General features: G+C 38.3%; 3 protein-coding genes across 5 annotated transcripts; 1 reads left to right on the top strand and 2 right to left on the bottom strand.

The window, feature by feature from the left end:
* Window positions 1–217: 217 nt before the first annotated feature.
* Window positions 218–1,762, bottom strand: guca1b (guanylate cyclase activator 1B). The gene is given in 4 exon segments (NM_001104675.1): window positions 218–607; window positions 728–842; window positions 922–1,071; window positions 1,332–1,762. Coding segments are annotated over 4 exon segments (594 nt in total). The 5' UTR covers window positions 1,536–1,762; the 3' UTR covers window positions 218–482.
* A 2,076-nt stretch (window positions 1,763–3,838) lies between these two features.
* On the bottom strand, window positions 3,839–12,816 carry LOC101162291 (serine/threonine-protein phosphatase 4 regulatory subunit 2). Of its 2 annotated transcripts, none has more exons than XM_023956748.2 (8): window positions 12,679–12,816; window positions 11,946–12,027; window positions 11,640–11,810; window positions 11,168–11,261; window positions 11,043–11,080; window positions 8,546–8,692; window positions 8,121–8,395; window positions 3,839–5,190 (listed from the first exon to the last, which is right to left on the bottom strand). In XM_023956748.2, the coding sequence occupies exons 1-8, from the start codon at window positions 12,710–12,712 to the stop codon at window positions 4,895–4,897; spliced, it is 1,137 nt and encodes a 378-aa protein (XP_023812516.1). In that variant the 5' UTR covers window positions 12,713–12,816; the 3' UTR covers window positions 3,839–4,894. The 2 variants fall into 2 exon arrangements, with proteins under 2 accessions (XP_023812516.1, XP_023812515.2); XM_023956747.2 differs by having other exon boundaries at window positions 12,531–12,763.
* Window positions 12,795–18,081, top strand: LOC101162529 (eukaryotic translation initiation factor 4E type 3). Of its 2 annotated transcripts, XM_078950364.1 has the most exons (8): window positions 12,795–12,925; window positions 13,215–13,350; window positions 14,094–14,166; window positions 14,847–14,941; window positions 16,133–16,193; window positions 16,269–16,335; window positions 16,413–16,568; window positions 16,667–18,081. In XM_078950364.1, the coding sequence occupies exons 1-8, from the start codon at window positions 12,910–12,912 to the stop codon at window positions 16,711–16,713; spliced, it is 651 nt and encodes a 216-aa protein (XP_078806490.1). In that variant the 5' UTR covers window positions 12,795–12,909; the 3' UTR covers window positions 16,714–18,081. The 2 variants fall into 2 exon arrangements, with proteins under 2 accessions (XP_078806490.1, XP_004070877.1); XM_004070829.5 differs by lacking the exon at window positions 12,795–12,925 and having other exon boundaries at window positions 13,010–13,350.
* Window positions 18,082–18,367: the final 286 nt, after the last annotated feature.

Here is an 18,367-nt window from a genome sequence, read left to right as displayed (position 1 = left end):
AGACCTTAATTTAACAACTAAACAGGATAACAGTGAGCCTAAATGGAGGGTTGGAATATGGTTTTTATATCGTATAATTTTTGGCAATGGTTAGAATTATTTTCATGTCAGCTCTACACCTGTATTACTTTTGGTATTTTTATGTTATTTAGTTCCTTAGATTCTTTCTTTTTTATTGTTTTTATTAAAAAAAAAAGTCAAAGACATTTAAGGGTTCTTTTGAGTAAATTTATTGAGGCTCATTGTAGAACACACAAAGGAAAAACAAAATAAATGCTTCATGGTTGCATATGAAAAGGATCTACCGGTACATCATTATCAGTAGTTCATGAAGTCAAGACTACAGTTGTTGATTTAACTCTGTACTGCATCTTTGCAAGCAAACTTGTTTTACATCTAAACATTGATTAACTTTTATATACATGTATGTATGTACAGGTTCTCAAGAGGGTCGGATACGACTGACTATCCATGTTCCAGCATTAGAAGTCTTCACTGCATCGCCGCTCATTGATCCAGTCTCCGGGGTTGACGTCCATCTGCAGCATCTTCATCACCCACTTGTCTCTCCGCGCTCCATCAATAAACTCATCCAGTGAGAGTTCCCCTAAAGAATAAAAGTTACTTCATTTGATTTGATTCCCACTCCTTAATCCATAATGTTATAAAGAAATTTATGATTGAACTTTTAGAAAAGAAAAACTTTATTAAACAATCACAAACTCACCATCTCCATTTTCATCAACCAGCTCAAATATCCGATCAACCACCTGGTCTGGGGTAAGCAGATTACATTCTTCATCCAGCTCTCCATGGCAGGCTTTCTTCAACCGATAAATAGACTGAGATGGACAGAAAAATTTGGTTACAGTAACTTCTACCTTAAAATTTATGCCTAATCTGTGGTGTTGACAATCATACCTCCACAATTTCAAGAAGTTCTGTTTTATCAATGCACCCGCTTCCATCTTTATCATACATTTTGAATGTCCATTTGAGTTTATGCTCCAGTTTTCCCCGGAGAACTAAATTCAAAGCTGCAACGTACTCCAGGAAATCAATGGTGTTGTCCTATGAACAGAAAGAAAAACCTTATGAGGGGCCAGATTTATGGATTATTTATAGCACTATATCATACTTCCATAAACCCCCCAGTGTTACATTGAGTGTCGACAGTAAAAATAAATGTCAAATAATTTTTAAATTGGAATAAAAAGGAAAATGTTATAACTTGCGACTGCAATAGTTAATCTGAAGCCTTATTTATGGAGCGTGTTTGTGCCAATCAACGGAAGAACCTAAACGGACCCAAAAGTTGACCTTATACTTACGCCGTTCTTGTCAAAGGCCCGAAACATGTTTTCAATGTAATCTGCAGCCTCCTTGTTGTTGGTGACACCAAAGAAACCCTTGAACTCGTGCATGAACAGCGTCCCACTCGGGCACTCCACCACAAACTTTTTGTACCATTCCTGCAGCTCCGCAACATCGATCTCCTTGTCTGGGTCACTTTCCTCGCTCAGCCGCTGACCCATGATGGGAAGATTTTCTGTAACTCCCCAACTGTTAGCCCAGTTTTTAACCTACATGAAGATGTTTTATTTGGGTCTTCAGGTCTTCTTTTCTCGTATCCCTGCCCTCTACAAATCCATAAAAGTGAGCACGATCCAACAGACTTTGTAATTGATCAGCTAAAAAGTAAATGAATCACTGACAAAAAAATCGACTCAAAGCAGAGCAGTTATTCTGCTGTGTATTCCTGCAAATCCCTTCTGAAAGTGAAGCTGACACACAGACAGATATGCATCACATGGTACAGGATTAGAAATGAAGACTTGTCTGAAGCAATTAGTTCACACTGAGATGATGAGGGGATTTCCTTTGTGATGCTGCTTGTGCTAATTCCAAACAAAACATGCAAGTAAGGACTGTCTGTTCTGAGAGCCATCTCCATGGAACCACAAGGATCTTCCCCACACCAAAATAAATAAATAAATTAGTTACGGCCAAAACGCACCCCTATGTTGAGATGCCCTCCTGATCAAAACCTTAAGATCGGTCAAGAAAATGCAAGAATTTGCATTCATCAAATCCGATCCGAAGTAGTGCTTCAAAATGCAGTAGAAAGAAAAGGATCAAGACAGCAAGGAGTTTTAGCTGCCAATTTATTGAAAATAATTTAAATGAAAAGAAGTGTTCATCAGCTGATCAAAATTGAAGACAGAATTTGTGTCAAAATCAGCATTCGATTGTACTTTCTAAGAGGTAAACATCTTGTCGAGGTCTTTTGATGGCAGAAGCAAAAAAAAGCGGTATTTCCTTGAACATGGCTGGATTATTAAGTTGCATAACCAAGGCCTCCCACAACGTGCCATTGCTGCCAAGGTTATTTTATTTTTATTTTTTTAAAAAGATCTTGATGGTTATGGAACAAAACAATTCACCAGCACTGAGCTATACCATCTAAAGGGCTGTCCGCCAAGACATGGGACGATCCTTGACCCAAATTAAGACCATCACTGGTCCTGATTGTTTCCCAGTATTGATCAGACAGTATCTGCAAGAGAAGAACTTCAAAAACAGTGTCTTCAAAGGCCACGTTGCCATCAATGCCACAAAACTGCCGATTTGGACTTTGCAAATGGGCAGTTTTGTGGACTTTGCACAACCTGACTGACACATGACAGTTTTAGGAGAATAACATCAGTCTTTTGGATCATCATGCATGTTCTCCTGATTTAAATCTAATTGAGAACATTTAGAGATTGATGGTTAAGGGAAGTTTACGAAAATGGACATCAGTTTCAGACAGGGGAGGCCCTTTGTGAAGCTATCTTCCCCACTTGCCACAACCTCCCCAAAAGTCTTTCGGTAACACTCATATCAAGCATTCCAAAACAAATTTTGATGTGATCAACAAGAATACTGGAGCTTCTCATAATTGAGCGTTTTGTTTGGACCCTTTAATTTCTGTTTTAGGGCGTAGCAGTTTTTGTGCTATCTTTGTGCTACCTTTGCACTGAAACAAAACCTTGGCATTTTACACATATGGGTCAAAGATAGGGGCTCCCCAGCAAGAAGGCACGAATCCCAACCAGGACCTTACCATGTAGAGTTTGCATGTTCTCCTTTTACATGAGTGGGTTTTCTCCGGGTACCCTGGCTTCCTCCCTCAGTCAAAAAAAACATGCATCATCTGTGTCTCTAAATTGTCCCCAGTTGTCCATGTCAGTGTGTGTGGCCCTGCAAAAAACTGGTGACCTGTTCACAGTGTACCTCACCTTCAGAGAAGATGGTACTTACTGAAATACTGTAACACACAGTAAGAACACAGATTACCTACAGTTGAGAGAAATGTGACCTAACTCCTAACTTTTCCCTGAAGGGGAGACTCATGACATTCCTTGATGAGTTCATTTATTTTGAAAAGCTTGTTCCTGTTTGTGTTGAAGATGAAAGTGCTGTTGAGTGTGCCAGACAGACCAGTGGTGCTCTGGAGGAATTTGGGAATTACCACATGCTTTAAAGGGGAAACCAGCATCGGTTTATAGAATTGCTCAGAGCCATGGCTTGTGCTGACAAGAATAGACATAATCTTAGATTATGAGTGTCAAGGCCATCAGGGAGTTGCTTGATGTTATCCTCAGGTGATTAAAATGAATCATTCACACAGGGTCTTGCACAACATTTGCTTCCTGCGGAACACCTCGTGTTTCTTCCTTGCGTTTCTGCACATTACTTATAGATCACAGCCATCTATACGGTTTTTGCTCGCCATATGGAAAAAAACGTGTGTGAGGAAACAAACCTGCAAGAAACAAAAAGAGATGGATACGTCTGAGTCTTTAAGTTTTTCATTTTGCTTTAAGTACATATTCAAAGACGTGCCACAAAGTACTAAAAAAAAAAAAAAGTGTCTATTTGACAAATATTCCAGACTCAAAAAACCAGTCAGTTTATTCCCAGCTGTTCCACCCAAGGATTCTGCAAAGATTAGACACAATTTGCAACTAAAATGCACAACCTGTAACACACCAGATTTGAGCATTTATTGCTTTCCACGAATACTATCATACAAGCTTGAGCCTTCCATTTTCAGCAATTTTACAAAGGCAGTGGACATGTATTAAAAGTCTACAAAAACAGGGATGTTTCGTAAAAATCCTAATTATCAAAAGTTATAGCTGTCGAACTAATATGTGACATACAGGAAGTGTAAGTACCTTGTGTTTTGCAGACGTTGCTACCTTCACACCAAACCAAAGTTGTGTGTAACTAATGAAAGTGGTCACTACTGGCACGACTGCGTTATACTGACTTCATACAGTTACAAAGTAAGAGTTTCCACATCTTTCAGGGGGTCAAGCTTACCAAGTGCAAGATAACGAAATGGATTTCATGGTGTGTGCTTCATACAAAATGCAAAAATACATCATTAATGACAGGACACCTGGAGAAACGGAGTAATTCTAAAACGTAAAATTTAAACTACTGTGCTTAAGTGAAAACACAAGTCTGCCACAGGATCTCTTTAGAAATAAATGCCAAATAAAAATGAAGCTACTGGATAAATTATCAAGATTAAATTACAATTTTCAGATACAAAAAAAAAAAAGATTACAAATCTGTATTATTCAAAAGAAAAATAGGCAGTCTCCTTGATGTGGTTTGAATTGTCTCCTTTCAGTTTGAAAGACCTGGCTGTGAGTGGCCATGACAAGCTGGAACTGAAGTAGACCAACACGTCTGTGGAAAGTCTAAAGGTCAACGTCACTCTTGGTCCGGATGCCTGAAAGTCCTCAGTGCTACAGATATACCCTTGGTGTGGTATCATACAGTGTGAAAAAAAAAAAAAAAGGGAGCAGAAAAGTCAGTTGGCATGCTGGCCTTCAAGTTAGTGCTGCTCCTCCGGCTCTGTTGCAGTCTTTGGGCTCTCTGAAGTGTCAGCACTGCCCTCTGTTGACAGGTCAGGGGAAGTGCTGGTTGAAGACACTTGCTTGACGCTGGTTAAGCCCTCTCCATCACTGCTGCTGCTGCTCTCTTCACTTCTCTCCTCAAAGCTTGCAGTCGGCGCTGTTGGAGTCGAGTGCTCCGATTGGTCCTCGCTACTGTCACTCAGAACGGAGTGCTCAGCTCCTTCCTCCGATAAATCTCCTGCCTCCTCAGAGGATTCTGTTTTACTGCTGGGCTCTGTGGACAAAAAAAAAGATTAAAAAGCGTGTCTGTGTACCCAACACACTGTATTCTAAAGATCTCCTAAAGCTCATGAGTTGGGGTAAAAGAAGTGACTCATATTGAACATGGAGGGGGCAGTCCAGCAGAGAATTGTTATAAAAACATGTTTTAAAGGGCCAATACAAGCCTATTCTGACGCCTTTAATAGTAAACTATATCCATATATATAAATGATATATTACCTTTGGCACACTAGAGAACGATTTTTTAAAATTAAATGAATTATTTTCGCAGCTCATTTTCCTACTCGGTAGTAAGACGACTGGATCTCTAAGACTCCGCCTTTCGCTCCTTGTGGGTGCAGCTGATATTATGACGTCACCCTAGAGTTCTCACAATGTGAGGACCCACTTGCTTCTGTGGGTTGGGAGGGGCTGGTGCTCAGAGCGCAAATTCTTAAAGGGAATGCTCAGAACAAAGTTATAATTCACTTAAAAGCTCAAATTGTTTATTTTGCACAATATAGGCCCTTCAAACTGAAAAGGGATGGGACTTCTATTAAAAGTTGAGTATTTTTTTCATAAAAAATAATACATGGGACTGCAAAAAAAGTTGATTTGAAAGAAAATAAATTGATTTAAGGAATAAATATTACAGTTTGAACTGAAGATTAATATAAATGCTTTTTTTGTAATTCCAGCCCTAGTAAATAGAGAAATAAAACATTAAACCTCAAATTCAAATACTTTTTTTATAGTTTAATTAACTAAAAATAAAAGGGGTTATAATTTATTGACTAACACAGCCTTTTGCATTGCATTTTTAGTCCCAGGAAGGAACATAATATCCTCTAAATCGGCTGGATCTGGCCCGCCTGTTTGGCACGGCCTGCTGAAAAATATCAGACGCCTGATTTTTGTTCCCAATCTGGAAATGGAAGGTGACATTTTATTCCACCTTTCTGCAGTCTGTTCTGATCAAAAACCCTCTAAAAATCTCTCTCAAATAGAACAGAACACGGCGTTCTCCTTCTACGTCACAGTTCAATTCTTTTAGAGCGATTATCCTGTTATTTTTCTTTTCAAACAGCCCAGCCTGTTCTGTGTCCTGATTGGCTGGAGACCTTGTCAATCTCCACCGTGTCGCGTCTCCAGATCTACATAAATCTTTGATCACGATCAGATCTTTGTTTTCATTCTATAATCCTGGACTTCATTTTCTATAAATGTTTGAACTAGAGAAAAGTGTGAAAACATTTATGTCTGTCTTAGGAAAGTGGATAAAGGGTGTAGTGAGGAATTCATCTTCACGGGATATTTTTAGAACGAAACTCCGGCAAAAAACGAGGGAACACTGTCCTGATGAAATAATGCTGATAAATGCCCAGCTGCAGCAGAAGACAAAAGACTTCGACATCGCAGACATGCAGGACAGCACAGCTGCTCAGTTTTATTCATGAAGTTTAATGCAAACTGTGAGAAGTGTGAGGAGCTGCAGCCTTCCAAAGGCCTAAAATGGATTATGATCGGAAAAGACAGATTATTTATTGGTTATATTTTTTAAATGTAGGTTATTAGTACTATCTTTCCTGCCTTTTTTTGTGGGGATCACAGAGAGTTAATTGCTTATTTATTATTTCATAAATAGTGTTATTTTATATAAATGAATGAAACCTTATTCGTATATCACTCTACAAGACCTTCAGGGTACCAAAATGCTTCCGAATTAAAGGAAGACAAAAGAAGTTTAAAAATAGGTAAATTAAGACACATCAGAGATGAAAAGTTTTGTGGCCTTCAAAAGAAAATGCTTGGAGACCGGTGGCCATATGCTACACTACTTCTATGTTAAACTACTTAATCTGGCCCACCAAACTGGAATAAATGATCTTGATAATCCTTGTTTCATTTTTCCTGTAATTTGGACGTCTCCCCATAAATGGTGCACTGAAAATAAAGTGACTATTGTTTAGGTGCAGGAAGTTATCGTGCATCCATATGGTGTTGGATGATTTGTAGTTTTTCATTTTACCGATCATTCAAACACCACATGACCACCAGCAGCACTTACACCAAGTCATTGGTGCAAATGGCTCTAAAATGAGAACAAAAGCAACAGTTTTGAAATAAAAAATGTATATATATTCTGATTAAAAAAAAGAAATGTATGTATGTTCTAGCAGACAAAATGTGTGTGTGTGTATATATAAAAACATTTAACTACAGCCTAGGAAGATCTACCTATTATTTATGCCTTAAAAACCCAGTCCAATGAAATAGGTGTTTTTTAACATGTTCATGTGGCATTTTTCTGATGATGGAGGACATTTATTTAGAAAATTAAGCCTATAATTCCTTTTCTGACTATTTCTTTCTTCAAATCATCGTGAATCAGGAGCAGACAAACAAAAATGCAGTTTAAAAAGAATGTATCTGTGACATAGAAGATACACTGTGCAGGCCACAAGCTCTCTGGCAGACAAATAGATCCATGGACGTCTTCATTTTCCTCAGCTGAGCTGGCATCTGACTCAAAACTGTACGGTTGGATAGCTCTGATATAGCTTGCCATTTTTGTTGCTCCGGTAATGTTGGGTTGGGGTTGTGTGTGGGGGGGTGGGGGGGGTGGGGGATAAGCTACTGGGAGAGCAGGTAAGCAAATGGATGATGGGAAGTGGGGCAGGCTTGCTTAGCACCAACAATCCCACCTACAACTCAAATGCGAATTTCTAATGAACTACTGGTGCTCTGCAAGAAGTATGTTCTAGAAAACTACGCAGGTTTTTTTGATTATGCATAATATCAGCTTAATCATACTTAAAAGGCCACTGCGGATGCTTTGAAAGTAGATCAAAGGACGATTGGAGTGGGACTTTAATAAGGTGTACCTGACGTTTAAGCACATTGTTATTTGAATACATCTCTGCAGAAAGTCATGATACTTACCCGTACACAGAGCGCCTAGCGTACTTGGTGTGCCGTGAGCAGATTCCCCTTTGCATTCTTCACTAGACCTTTCTGAAGAGTCCTGTGACTCTGAGGAGCTTTCTGATCCATTATGACACAACGAGTCATTTTCTTCGCTTGCTGCTTCCTTCTCTTGATTTACGTCAATCTTTAGTCTCTTGGCCGCAAGTTGACCAGAATCCTCCTCAGGAGGAGGGTTTTTGCTCTTTAGCCCAGCTTTTAATGTTGTGTCCTTCTCCGGTGATGAGGCGTCACTGTTGCAAAGAAAAAAAAAAGAAAAGAAAAAAAATTAACAAAAATCTCTTCTAATGTTTGTAGAATTTAGGATTTGGGAAAAGAAGACAACGTTTCTTTCTTTAAGGAGCTAAATGTGGACTCTGTTGTGGTGTAAATCCATTAGTTACCTTGTGTGGTGCTCTTCCATTTCAGTGGCTGACTGCGGTTCTTTACTGACTGAACAGTCGGGGAGGCCGTTTGTGGAAAGTGAAGTCGACAGTGACAGCTTTGGTCTGTTGTGTGTTTTTGGGGTGCTGGGTCCATTCACATTTCGACTGGAAAAGAAACCAATCACATCCAGCTGAATGAAAAGACCAGTACCTAAATGATGTAGACTCTGTTTGATATAACTAGAGGGGGGAGTCTAATTGGACTGTACTTAGGGTTCTATCTTGCTTCCCTGAAAGAAAGTGTTTTCCTAACTTCCCTCTGGAACTGTGAGCTTTAAAGTATTTCCTTGCTTTAATGCCAAATATAATTTTTTTGCATCACAAAATGGGTCTGCATCTAACGGTCAACTCAGTTTTTGCCCTCTCCCCGATAAATTGTGTTCTACATCTGTAATATCAGTTAAAAAACGAAACAAAAAGAATTTTCTAGATGTTCTAGGACTGTGTTTTGGACCGTGACGTTTTTCCTGTTTCTAAACACGTCTTTCTAGCAGACAACAGGGCAGAAATGCAGCTATGAAGGTCGGATCTGATTGTGGTACTTCACAGAAAAATTCAACATTTAAATCAGGTGTGTTGGAACTGGTCTGTTGGAAGAACATGTCGAGTCTATGTGTGTTATGTCTGTCTGTAACAGAAGTAATGTTTGAGAGATGTTTGTTTACAAATCCTGCCCTGCTCACCTGTGTCACTGTGCATCAATCATTAAGAGGAGAGCAGGCAGAAAAAAAGGTTTATTAGTTGCTTTACAGATTCAAAAAGAACTGGCCTGAATTGGAGGTGACACCATCGTCCACAATTGGTCGAGTTAGGAGTTAAACAGGAGTAAAAAAAAAAAGCCTTTTCATTTATTGCACGGATGAATCCTAGCGTAATGTGTTGATGTCTGCTAATAAAAAAAAGGAAAACTGCAATTTTCACTAAGGTACATCAAAAAAGGAACAATAAATTGAAAACTTCTATGAAAATCAGATATTGCTTGTGAATTGTTGTGCCACAGAATCCTTTCAAAACAATAATAAAGGTCAGGTACTGTAAATGTAACATTTTGTGGCGAAAAATTAGAGGTCATCCCAGCTTTCCCCGACCCAATCCTTTTCAATTCAATTTTTTTATAGAGCCCAATATCACAACAGTAGTCATCTTAATGGTTTTCAAACCGGTAGTTATGTAATAAACATGAATCAAAAAGAACATAAAGTCATAGAATTGAAGGGTAATGGCTAAACAAACCTAAACAGACAAAACTAAACAAACATCCCAGTCCTGGAGACAGAAAGATGCCCTCTTCATCCCACATGTGTATGTCCCTTCCATAGAAGGTTGTTTCAGAATAATAGAACTTTTTGCTCTAAGGCACTCTTAGGAGTTTTTATTTGTTTGTGTTTTGAATCATTATCCACACAAATGAGCTGTGACTGACACCAGGCTTTCTCACATTAAGGAACACATTTTGCTTCACAAGGCTTTGATGGAGTTGAGATGTTCTAATAGCTGCACAAGGTCAGAGCCCAACAGAGTCCGACTACGGGTTTACTTTGTTTTTATAATTTCAATGAATTAGTAATGAATTAATACCGATCAAAAAACAATGTCTGATTTTGACGTTTTTGGAAATTACCGGTAGTAAAAGCCTTTCAAATAATTTCAGTGACAACTGTGATTTCTTTTTGATTACGAGTCATCCCAACAATTTTGTCTACATCTGTAAGTGAATAAGATCGATAACCATGTACCCACATAATACAGTCTCTTTATGACCACATACTAAAATGTGTGTGAGGTAATAAGTAAATCCAAGCAAGTATGCTTCAGCATTTGTGAGGAGAAACTGACCGGCGGCAAATTGTATCCATTTAAAGCTGTTGTGTGCATGTTTTGGAGGCAGATGTCCGAATATGCAGCTGATGATGCAAGATAATTCAGATTCAATCATCCATTTAACATTGCTGCATTTGTGCAGCTTCACCTTCTGCACTAGCAGCTTCAATTTCCTGATAGGCCATACACCTCTGACACTTGTTGCATGTTCCACTCAAAAAAGACAGTCTTCATTCAATGAGGAGACAGAGGAGCTTGTCTGCTACTTGTGCCAGGCACATAACATGGCTTTTCCTCACTGTAAGATAGCAAGAGTCTATGGCCACAGAAAAATGGCACTAGCCTGCCCCCCTCAAAACAATCCACTCATGCGCCACAGATTTCTAAGATACCTCTTTTGGTTGTAATTGAGGCGAAATCAGAATGACGCTTATCAAATGTTTGTTTTCTCCACCTGTCAGAGCATAGAGACGTCACACCCTTCATTCTGTTTACACTGGAGGCTCCAGGAGAAAGCACAAACAGCTGTCTCCTTCCAACTGACTCAGCATAGAAACTCAAAGGAGCAATCATGAGGAAAAACCAGCACAGGAAAACAATATAAAAAAGATAACGTTGTCAGTATTGTACTCACTCTGATGTGGGGAACAGACAGCTGACCACCATTACGTTCTGCAAAAAAAAGAAAAAAAAGGTTTTACTTATGATTTACTTATTTACGATGGTCCAGTTTGCAAACTTTAAGATTGTGTCGCTTACTTTTTCTAAACCTCTGAGAAACTTGTCTGTACTTGTGTAATTCCGCTTTGGGTCTGTAAGGAGTTCACAAAGACGCTGGATGGTGAAAGGAACTCTGGGAAATTGATCGAAAGCACAAATTAAGATGAGGAAACAAATCTTAAAAGGGCTTGCAAAAATAAGGGCAATTGCTGCTCATAATCCAGATTTGAAGCTGGTCAATCAGAAAGTCAATGAGATGCTTCCTAGATTTCATATTTGCACATCACACTAGCTAGATAAAAAATTAAAAACAGTTCACCTCTTCACTTCGTTGCACTGTTCAGGCGAGTAACCATTATTATTTTTTTAAGTAAAGATCTATATATTAGTGGAAAGGCAACATAAAGACACATGCAAAGGCAATGTTATCATTTAAAGATTAAGACAAAACCAGAACAGGATAATTGTCTGTGATTAATAAGCAAACAAGGCTTATTTACAACAGTCTTACCCACTGTAACCGTCCACGATCTTTAAAATCCGTCTCTTCATTTCCTCAAAAGGAACATAATCCACATTGGGATTCCGTAATGTTCTCTGTTCTGGCGAGGAGTCATGGAAGTCACTGATGACTTTTTCTAACTTAAACATAAAATACATTTTGAACTGTGACCAGGGGATCCTGAAAAACATAAGCGCAATCTAATTGTCACATTATGCACAGAATAAAGGCTTTCACATTTATGGCTCTTTTTTTTGTCAGGTTTTCAAATATCTGTACCTCAGGTGACAATTAGTTGAGGCTATACACACTTACAGAGGTTGTCCGGTCTTGGCAACATGACACAGGAACTGCTCTAGTAGAGGACAGACCTCTTCCTTTCCTTTCTTCTCAAAATCTGAACACAAAAAAGCAAAACAGATTGTTTATTTTGACTAAATAGTTTAAAAAGTGACACAAACATCTCTACTCCACTGATGACACAAATGCACTGCATGATGTGCCTGCATTAAGCCCGACCCTAACAAAACATTATTTGTTCACACATTTTGAAATTCTCCAATTGTTCCATTTAGTTTACAAAACATTACAAAACAAAGTAAAGATTAGCATCACTTTAACAGATGCAAAGTGTTCTATTAGTACTTTTGTTCATCCAGAAATAAACGCAGCTAACGAGAAAAGTACATGCAGAAACAACACTTAAATTTCGCTGAAGTTATTATTAAAGTTAGCATAGTATTTTTAGCACCATGCTAATCCCCTCGAGCTAGCTGTTCACACACACTACTGTTACTTTCACATCTCCGGAGCAATAAATAAATAAAAGTTCAACTTTCAGTTTACATTTTCGTTAGCAAACCAGGAGTTTAAATCAGAATCCCCCAAATGTTTTCTTACAGGGTAGCTGTTCTTCTTGGTAAGCTACATTTCCGAATAACGTGCGCAGCGTGGCTAGCAAACAGTACATTTCATCAGTGGAATTTAATAAGTAAAACAATAAGAAAATATAAAAGGCTTCATTAATTTGTATTAATGCAAACATTGCCTTGAAATGCTTCAACCAGCGCGTCGATATCCATAGCTGTGTCCAGGAAATAATTGCTCGTCAGCAGCACGCACTGCTAGCATGTAGCAGCTAGCGAGTCAACAAGCTGTAGCAGCAGTCTCTGCGCATGTGCAAAACATACGTAATTGCGGAAGACGCGGAGATAAACAAAGATCTTTGATGTCCTCGTGGTTATGCTAAAAATGTCACAATTCTATATTTTTTTTAAATATGCAAATTATTTCAGGTATGTGTGTTTCCCTCATTTGCGAGTAGTTGGAAAATAGAGGTTTCTCGACTGCTCCTGAACTCTGAAAATGCCGAAGGCAGCGGGAGACAGCGTCATCTTTTTCCTGTGACGGCGCCAACCGCTACAGAAGTGACCAATGAGTCAGCAGCTGACACAGGGGCTCATTTACAAAACGAACCTATATATATAAAAGAAACACAACAGGCGGCCGAGAAAAACGCCCGCGCTGATAGACATTAGATTTTTTTTTTTTAATATATATACATTTTTTATTTTATTTCTTCAGAACTGACAATGGCAGTTCCTGTCGCTGCTCTCCAGCTGAGCTCTCAACACAATCTTCGAGATTTGGGAAGGGTCCCACATGACAGCGAGAGCGACACTCTGCCTCTACATTCTTCGTGGACTTTCTGGCTTGATAGGTAAGAACCTGCGTAGTTTAATTCCCATCCGACTTGTTGTGTTTTTAGTGAAATCACGTGGTTGAACTCTGGTTTACCCGAAGAACAAAGAAAAGCTATAAGAGTCTATGTCAATCAACGTTTACCACTGGTTGTTGACAAATAAAATAAAATTTGTTTTTTTATTTGATTTTATTTTCATTTTTGACCCATTTTAAGCGCGATCAGCTAGGACGAATTACAAAGAGGGTGATTATCAAGACTAATGATTTTTTTTTATTTATATAAACGTGGATTTAGGGGAATTAGCATCGTTCTGAAGTTGCGGAGTCATTGTTATGTCAGCTGTTTGTGTAAGTGATTTGGCCTCAGATCCAAACATGAGCATCAAACTTTCTCTAAACACTAATAAGTGGATCAGTCTTGAGAAATGTTAGGTAATCAGAGCTGATCACAAGCTGTAACTTGCACTGTGAGCTCAAGTTGGAGGCTGCTCTGTTCAAATGGGGTCAGTGTTGTTTACTGCTCACTTGCCTATTTTATCATGCGATTCCCTCATCTCACCTGTATGTGGAGGGGGCAGCACTAACATGTTTCAAAATTAAAGCCCAGAAGAAGAGATTTTGATTTTTTTTTTTTAAATATATCATTAATTTGATCATTTTCTCAAGTGGTCCTTACCATCTTTGAGTTTCAAATGAATGAAATGTTTCATTTTCATTACCTCAAAATGACACAACATTTTTTTTCACATTATTATTCAGATCTCTCCCAGGGACGACAGCAGCCGAATGTGAATCAAACTTGAAGAAAATCTACACTGTAGAGACCGTCCAGGTGAGATTCTGGCAACAAGAGCCTCCTTTTTAAAAACAAGTCTCACTCTGATCATCTTTCCCATTCCCAGGGGTCTTTTAATTAAGATTATGCCGTTTTTAGCAAAAATTAAAAAACCAGAGCAGAAGGAGTTCATCAGAAATTCTCTTTTGAATTGTTCTGTCACACTGTCTGTTGTCGTAGAGTAAGCCTGCCCTCAATTCCCATCAGCCCTTAGGTTGCACTCTCTTCCGCTAGCTTACAGCCCCAAGCTAACATTAGTGGTGCCACAAAAATGGTGAGAAATGTCGGCGTTATCTAGCCAAATAGTTTTAAGCCAGATTCCAGCTCAGACGAGGAAAGCAAAGACCTACATGGATCTGTTTGTCTACAAGTGGGTTCATCAGAATGGAGCCTGTGGCCCGGTAACTAGCACCTACGTCACAGCAACAAGCCCTTTCATACGGCAGTTTTTATGTTTACCCCTGATTCACAACTATTTGAAAAAACAATATTCAGAAATGCAATTTTAATCTTAGTTTTCTTTATATATGTCCACCATCATGAGAAAAATGACAAAAGAATATGTTTAAAAGACCAAAAAAGACCATTTTCAATGGTGTAGGTCTGTCTCTTGTGTTCATGCTCCCACCTGAACTGAGTCAGCTAAATATCTTGTTTCTGCTTGTTCCTGCTGGCAGAGCTTTTGGAGAGTTTACAACAATATACCCGGTGTCTCCAGTTTGCCCTTAAGATGCAGCTATCATCTCATGAGAGGGGAAAGGAAGCCTCTGTGGTGAGTTTGAAGTGGTAGAATGTGGACCAGACTCAGGATTCTGTTTTTAGTGTTAATCCTCAAACAAAATGAAAATAAACATTGAAGATATAAAACTTGACATGAAATTGAACAAATATAAAAGATTAGTTAAATATGGGGTTTATTTTAATAGATTTGCTCCTTAATTACGCCTTAAACTTCACAACAAAAATCAATTTTTTTACATACTCTAGTTTCAAAAGCTTTATGTTCATCCACATCTGCTGGATTTAATAAAGGAGGTTCTGACAAGGATTTTATCAATTTGTATATACTTTATTATACTTTCTTTTTTTTTTAATTGAAATTGGGCAGAAACGGGGATGTGATCCTTTGATTGACAGGTGACCACCAGTTATCTGCTCTTTAAAATTCTAAATGGGCATATTCAAACCTCTGCCAGGCTCTTTTATCTCCCCTGTTCCTTATTTTCAGAATTTCTTGGGTTTGGTAGCCAAATTGAAAACTGTGTGGCTTCAAATGAGCTTTTCACAAACTAACAGACACTCCTTTTATCAAGCCATTGGGTTAAATCAACCGAAACCTAACATTCTGGGAGATGCACTTGGATAGAAATAAGCTTTTTTATTGTGGAAGTGCGTGTTTTCCAAGATTAGAAAATGCTCATATATAGGTAAATATATATTTTTTAAATTAGGAAGTTTAAAAACTCATTTTGTTCAATTATTTCCTGTAAGTTTTGCACCAAATGTTAAAGTTCTTCTTAAATGCATTTCTCTGACTGCTGTGCCAGACAGCAGAGCAGGCCTGAACTCAGATGCTTTGAGGCCACAAACAAGAGTGATTATATAATTGACAAAATAAAGGGACTACTATTAAATTCATCAAAAAAATAGTAATATTGTTGTTTTTAAAGCTGTTTTCTTAAGCAAATGTCTCCCCCAAAATAGTACATATTTGATCAAAGGTTATCTTGCAATGGAGGCCTTCCTATTTTGGACCAGAGCAGCTGTTGGTCCTGAGCTTCACTGCAAAGGGCAGAAGGTTATAACAGGTGGCATAAAGTTCTGGTTCTGATGGATCGGATACTGGTGATCAGTCTCCCACCTGGCGAAGTCATGATGATTATATTTTCATGCTATTTGAAGAAGCACACTAAGGATGATGAAGATGGTTTATTTAATACAGCTTTTGTTGGTATGCACGCAGGGAAGAAGAAAGCAACGCTAAAGGCGGCGTCTGGAAGATGAAAGTGCCCAAAGAGTGCACTGTAAGCCAAAGGGAAGAAGGTATTGCAAGTATTTGTCCCATTACCAGACTAACCTGTTTGTCCTCCTATACACAGCCTTCAGTGTGGAAGGAGTTGCTGTTGGCCACAATCGGAGAACAGTTCAGCGACTTCTGTGCCTCAGGTAGAAAGTCTTTTGGGATTTGATGAGGAACAGGCCTCTTACAGCATCTCTGTAAGTTTTATTGCGTGTGGTTTCAGAGGATGAAGTTGTTGGGGTCAGCGTCAGTGTTCGAGACAGAGAAGATGTGGTTCAGGTCTGGAACGAAAATGCCTTCTGCTCCAACGAGTCAAACGTGCTTGAAAGGATCTACCAGCTCTTGCCACAGATTTCTTTCAAAGCCGTGTTTTACAAACGTAAGAATCTTCTCACTCCTCCCCCAGGAGTGGGGAAAAAAGATCAGAAATACTGTATAGTGCAGGTTACTATTTTCTGTTTCTTCTTTTGTTTTTAGCCCACAAGGAGCACCACGCCTTTGAAGGAGGCCGATCTCGACACTAGCACGCTTTTGCACGCCAAACCTTTCGAGGTGTACAGTGTTCCTCTCTGCTGATGAAGGTGTTTCGGGTCATGGCGCTCAGGCAAACCACAGCGGTTGAGTTAGTCCTCATGAGTACCTCAATCCAGCTTAGGCTGTCACATGATTCAGACAATTGAGACATCACTTTTTTCTGAAAAGTACTTTTCATGACGAAATACTATTTTAGTCAAACTGTTTTAGCTTTGTTTTATACAGTGTTTTATACTGGAGTGTTTTACAAAACCAAAAATGAAAGCTTTTTCCTTCTCTTTTTCTCCCCCCTAAGTTACATTCAAATGACATGATTGTGCAATTGAGTATAGTTACTGAGTAAAACAGATTTTTTTAAATTCAAATGAATGCACAAACAAACCTATATGGTGTTGTTGGCTAAAAGTTTTCTCTCATTTTAATTTGAATTTCAGACACTTTTTTTACGTGAACGAAAGTCTCTGTTTTATCTTAAGCCTAGCATTAAAACAAAATATTGCCCAGTTTTATTTTGCCTTGTAGGACAAACTGGAAAGGATAAAAAAATTCACGATTATTGTTGTAAAATTGATTTTGTTGCCAAAAAAAAAAAAATGAGGAAGAACTGCACTCATTTTTTCAGATTTGCACATCATGTTTATATGCAACTGTTTTTGTTAGCATTTCTAATTATCTAATTAAGTAATGAATCGAATTGTCTTTGTTTACTTTGTGTTATTTGGTATCAACTCAAACACAACAGTGGCCTTTTTTTGTTTTTATTTGACCTAAATTAAAATCGATGATTCTGGCTCCCCTCCAAAAAAAAAGAGAGTAACAAAACGGTTTTGGACAAAGTAAAACAGTTTTCCTCTTCATTTTTAAGGCTGAAAATGTTATTTTCAGTGCTACTTATGACATATGAAAATCATAATAGGGAAATCTGTTTAGTTTAAAAGGCTCCATAGATCCCTTCTTCTTTTTGTGCTGATTAGGACCGCTGTATTTCTTTTTTTTTTTACAACACTGTGGGGTGTTTGGAAGAATCCTGATAATGCTGCTTTCATTTATCAAACCTATTGTTTCTGGCAATGATGGCCCAGGCTACGGTTAACAACAGTAAACATGTTTGTTTGTTTTTCTTATGTTTTTGTGGTTCTGTAGTTAATATGACATTAAATGTGCAAACTCCATTCCGCGTTCTTCTCTGAAGTCCAACGCAGTGGTAGTTCTGTGCCTTGTGTTAGTCAGTCATTTGCACTGTTAGAAATTCTCTGTTCAGCCTGTTGAAATTGTGTACGTTTGTGTACATTCACAGTATAGTTGTGTTTATCTCAATTTTACACATTTGAATGGAAAAATAAAGTTTATGAAAGGTTCGCCCTTTCTTTGCTGTTTTTGGATGTTCAAGTTGAAGTTAGCTCTAACTAAATGACCATTTATGGAAAATTTCTCTTTTTAAAGTTTTGAATGAATACGTAACATTTTTCTTTTCTTTTGTAAAAATTTGACGTTTCCTTATTTTGTTTTTACCTCTGTATTTGACAATCAGACAACTCAAGTATTACGAAAAATACCAGACAGGACTGCACTTTGTGTTCAGTAGTGTACATTTAAACTTCCGGGCATTTAGCTGCCTGCAATTTGGATATGTCTCCCCCTTGT

The sequence above is a fragment of the Oryzias latipes genome, chromosome 7, assembly GCF_053564925.1.
Source record: "Oryzias latipes strain Hd-rR chromosome 7, Olatipes_Hd-rR_3.1".
NCBI lineage: Eukaryota > Metazoa > Chordata > Actinopteri > Beloniformes > Adrianichthyidae > Oryzias > Oryzias latipes.
The sequence above is the reverse complement of the archived record's forward strand: the minus strand, read 5'-3'. Positions and strand labels throughout refer to the sequence as shown.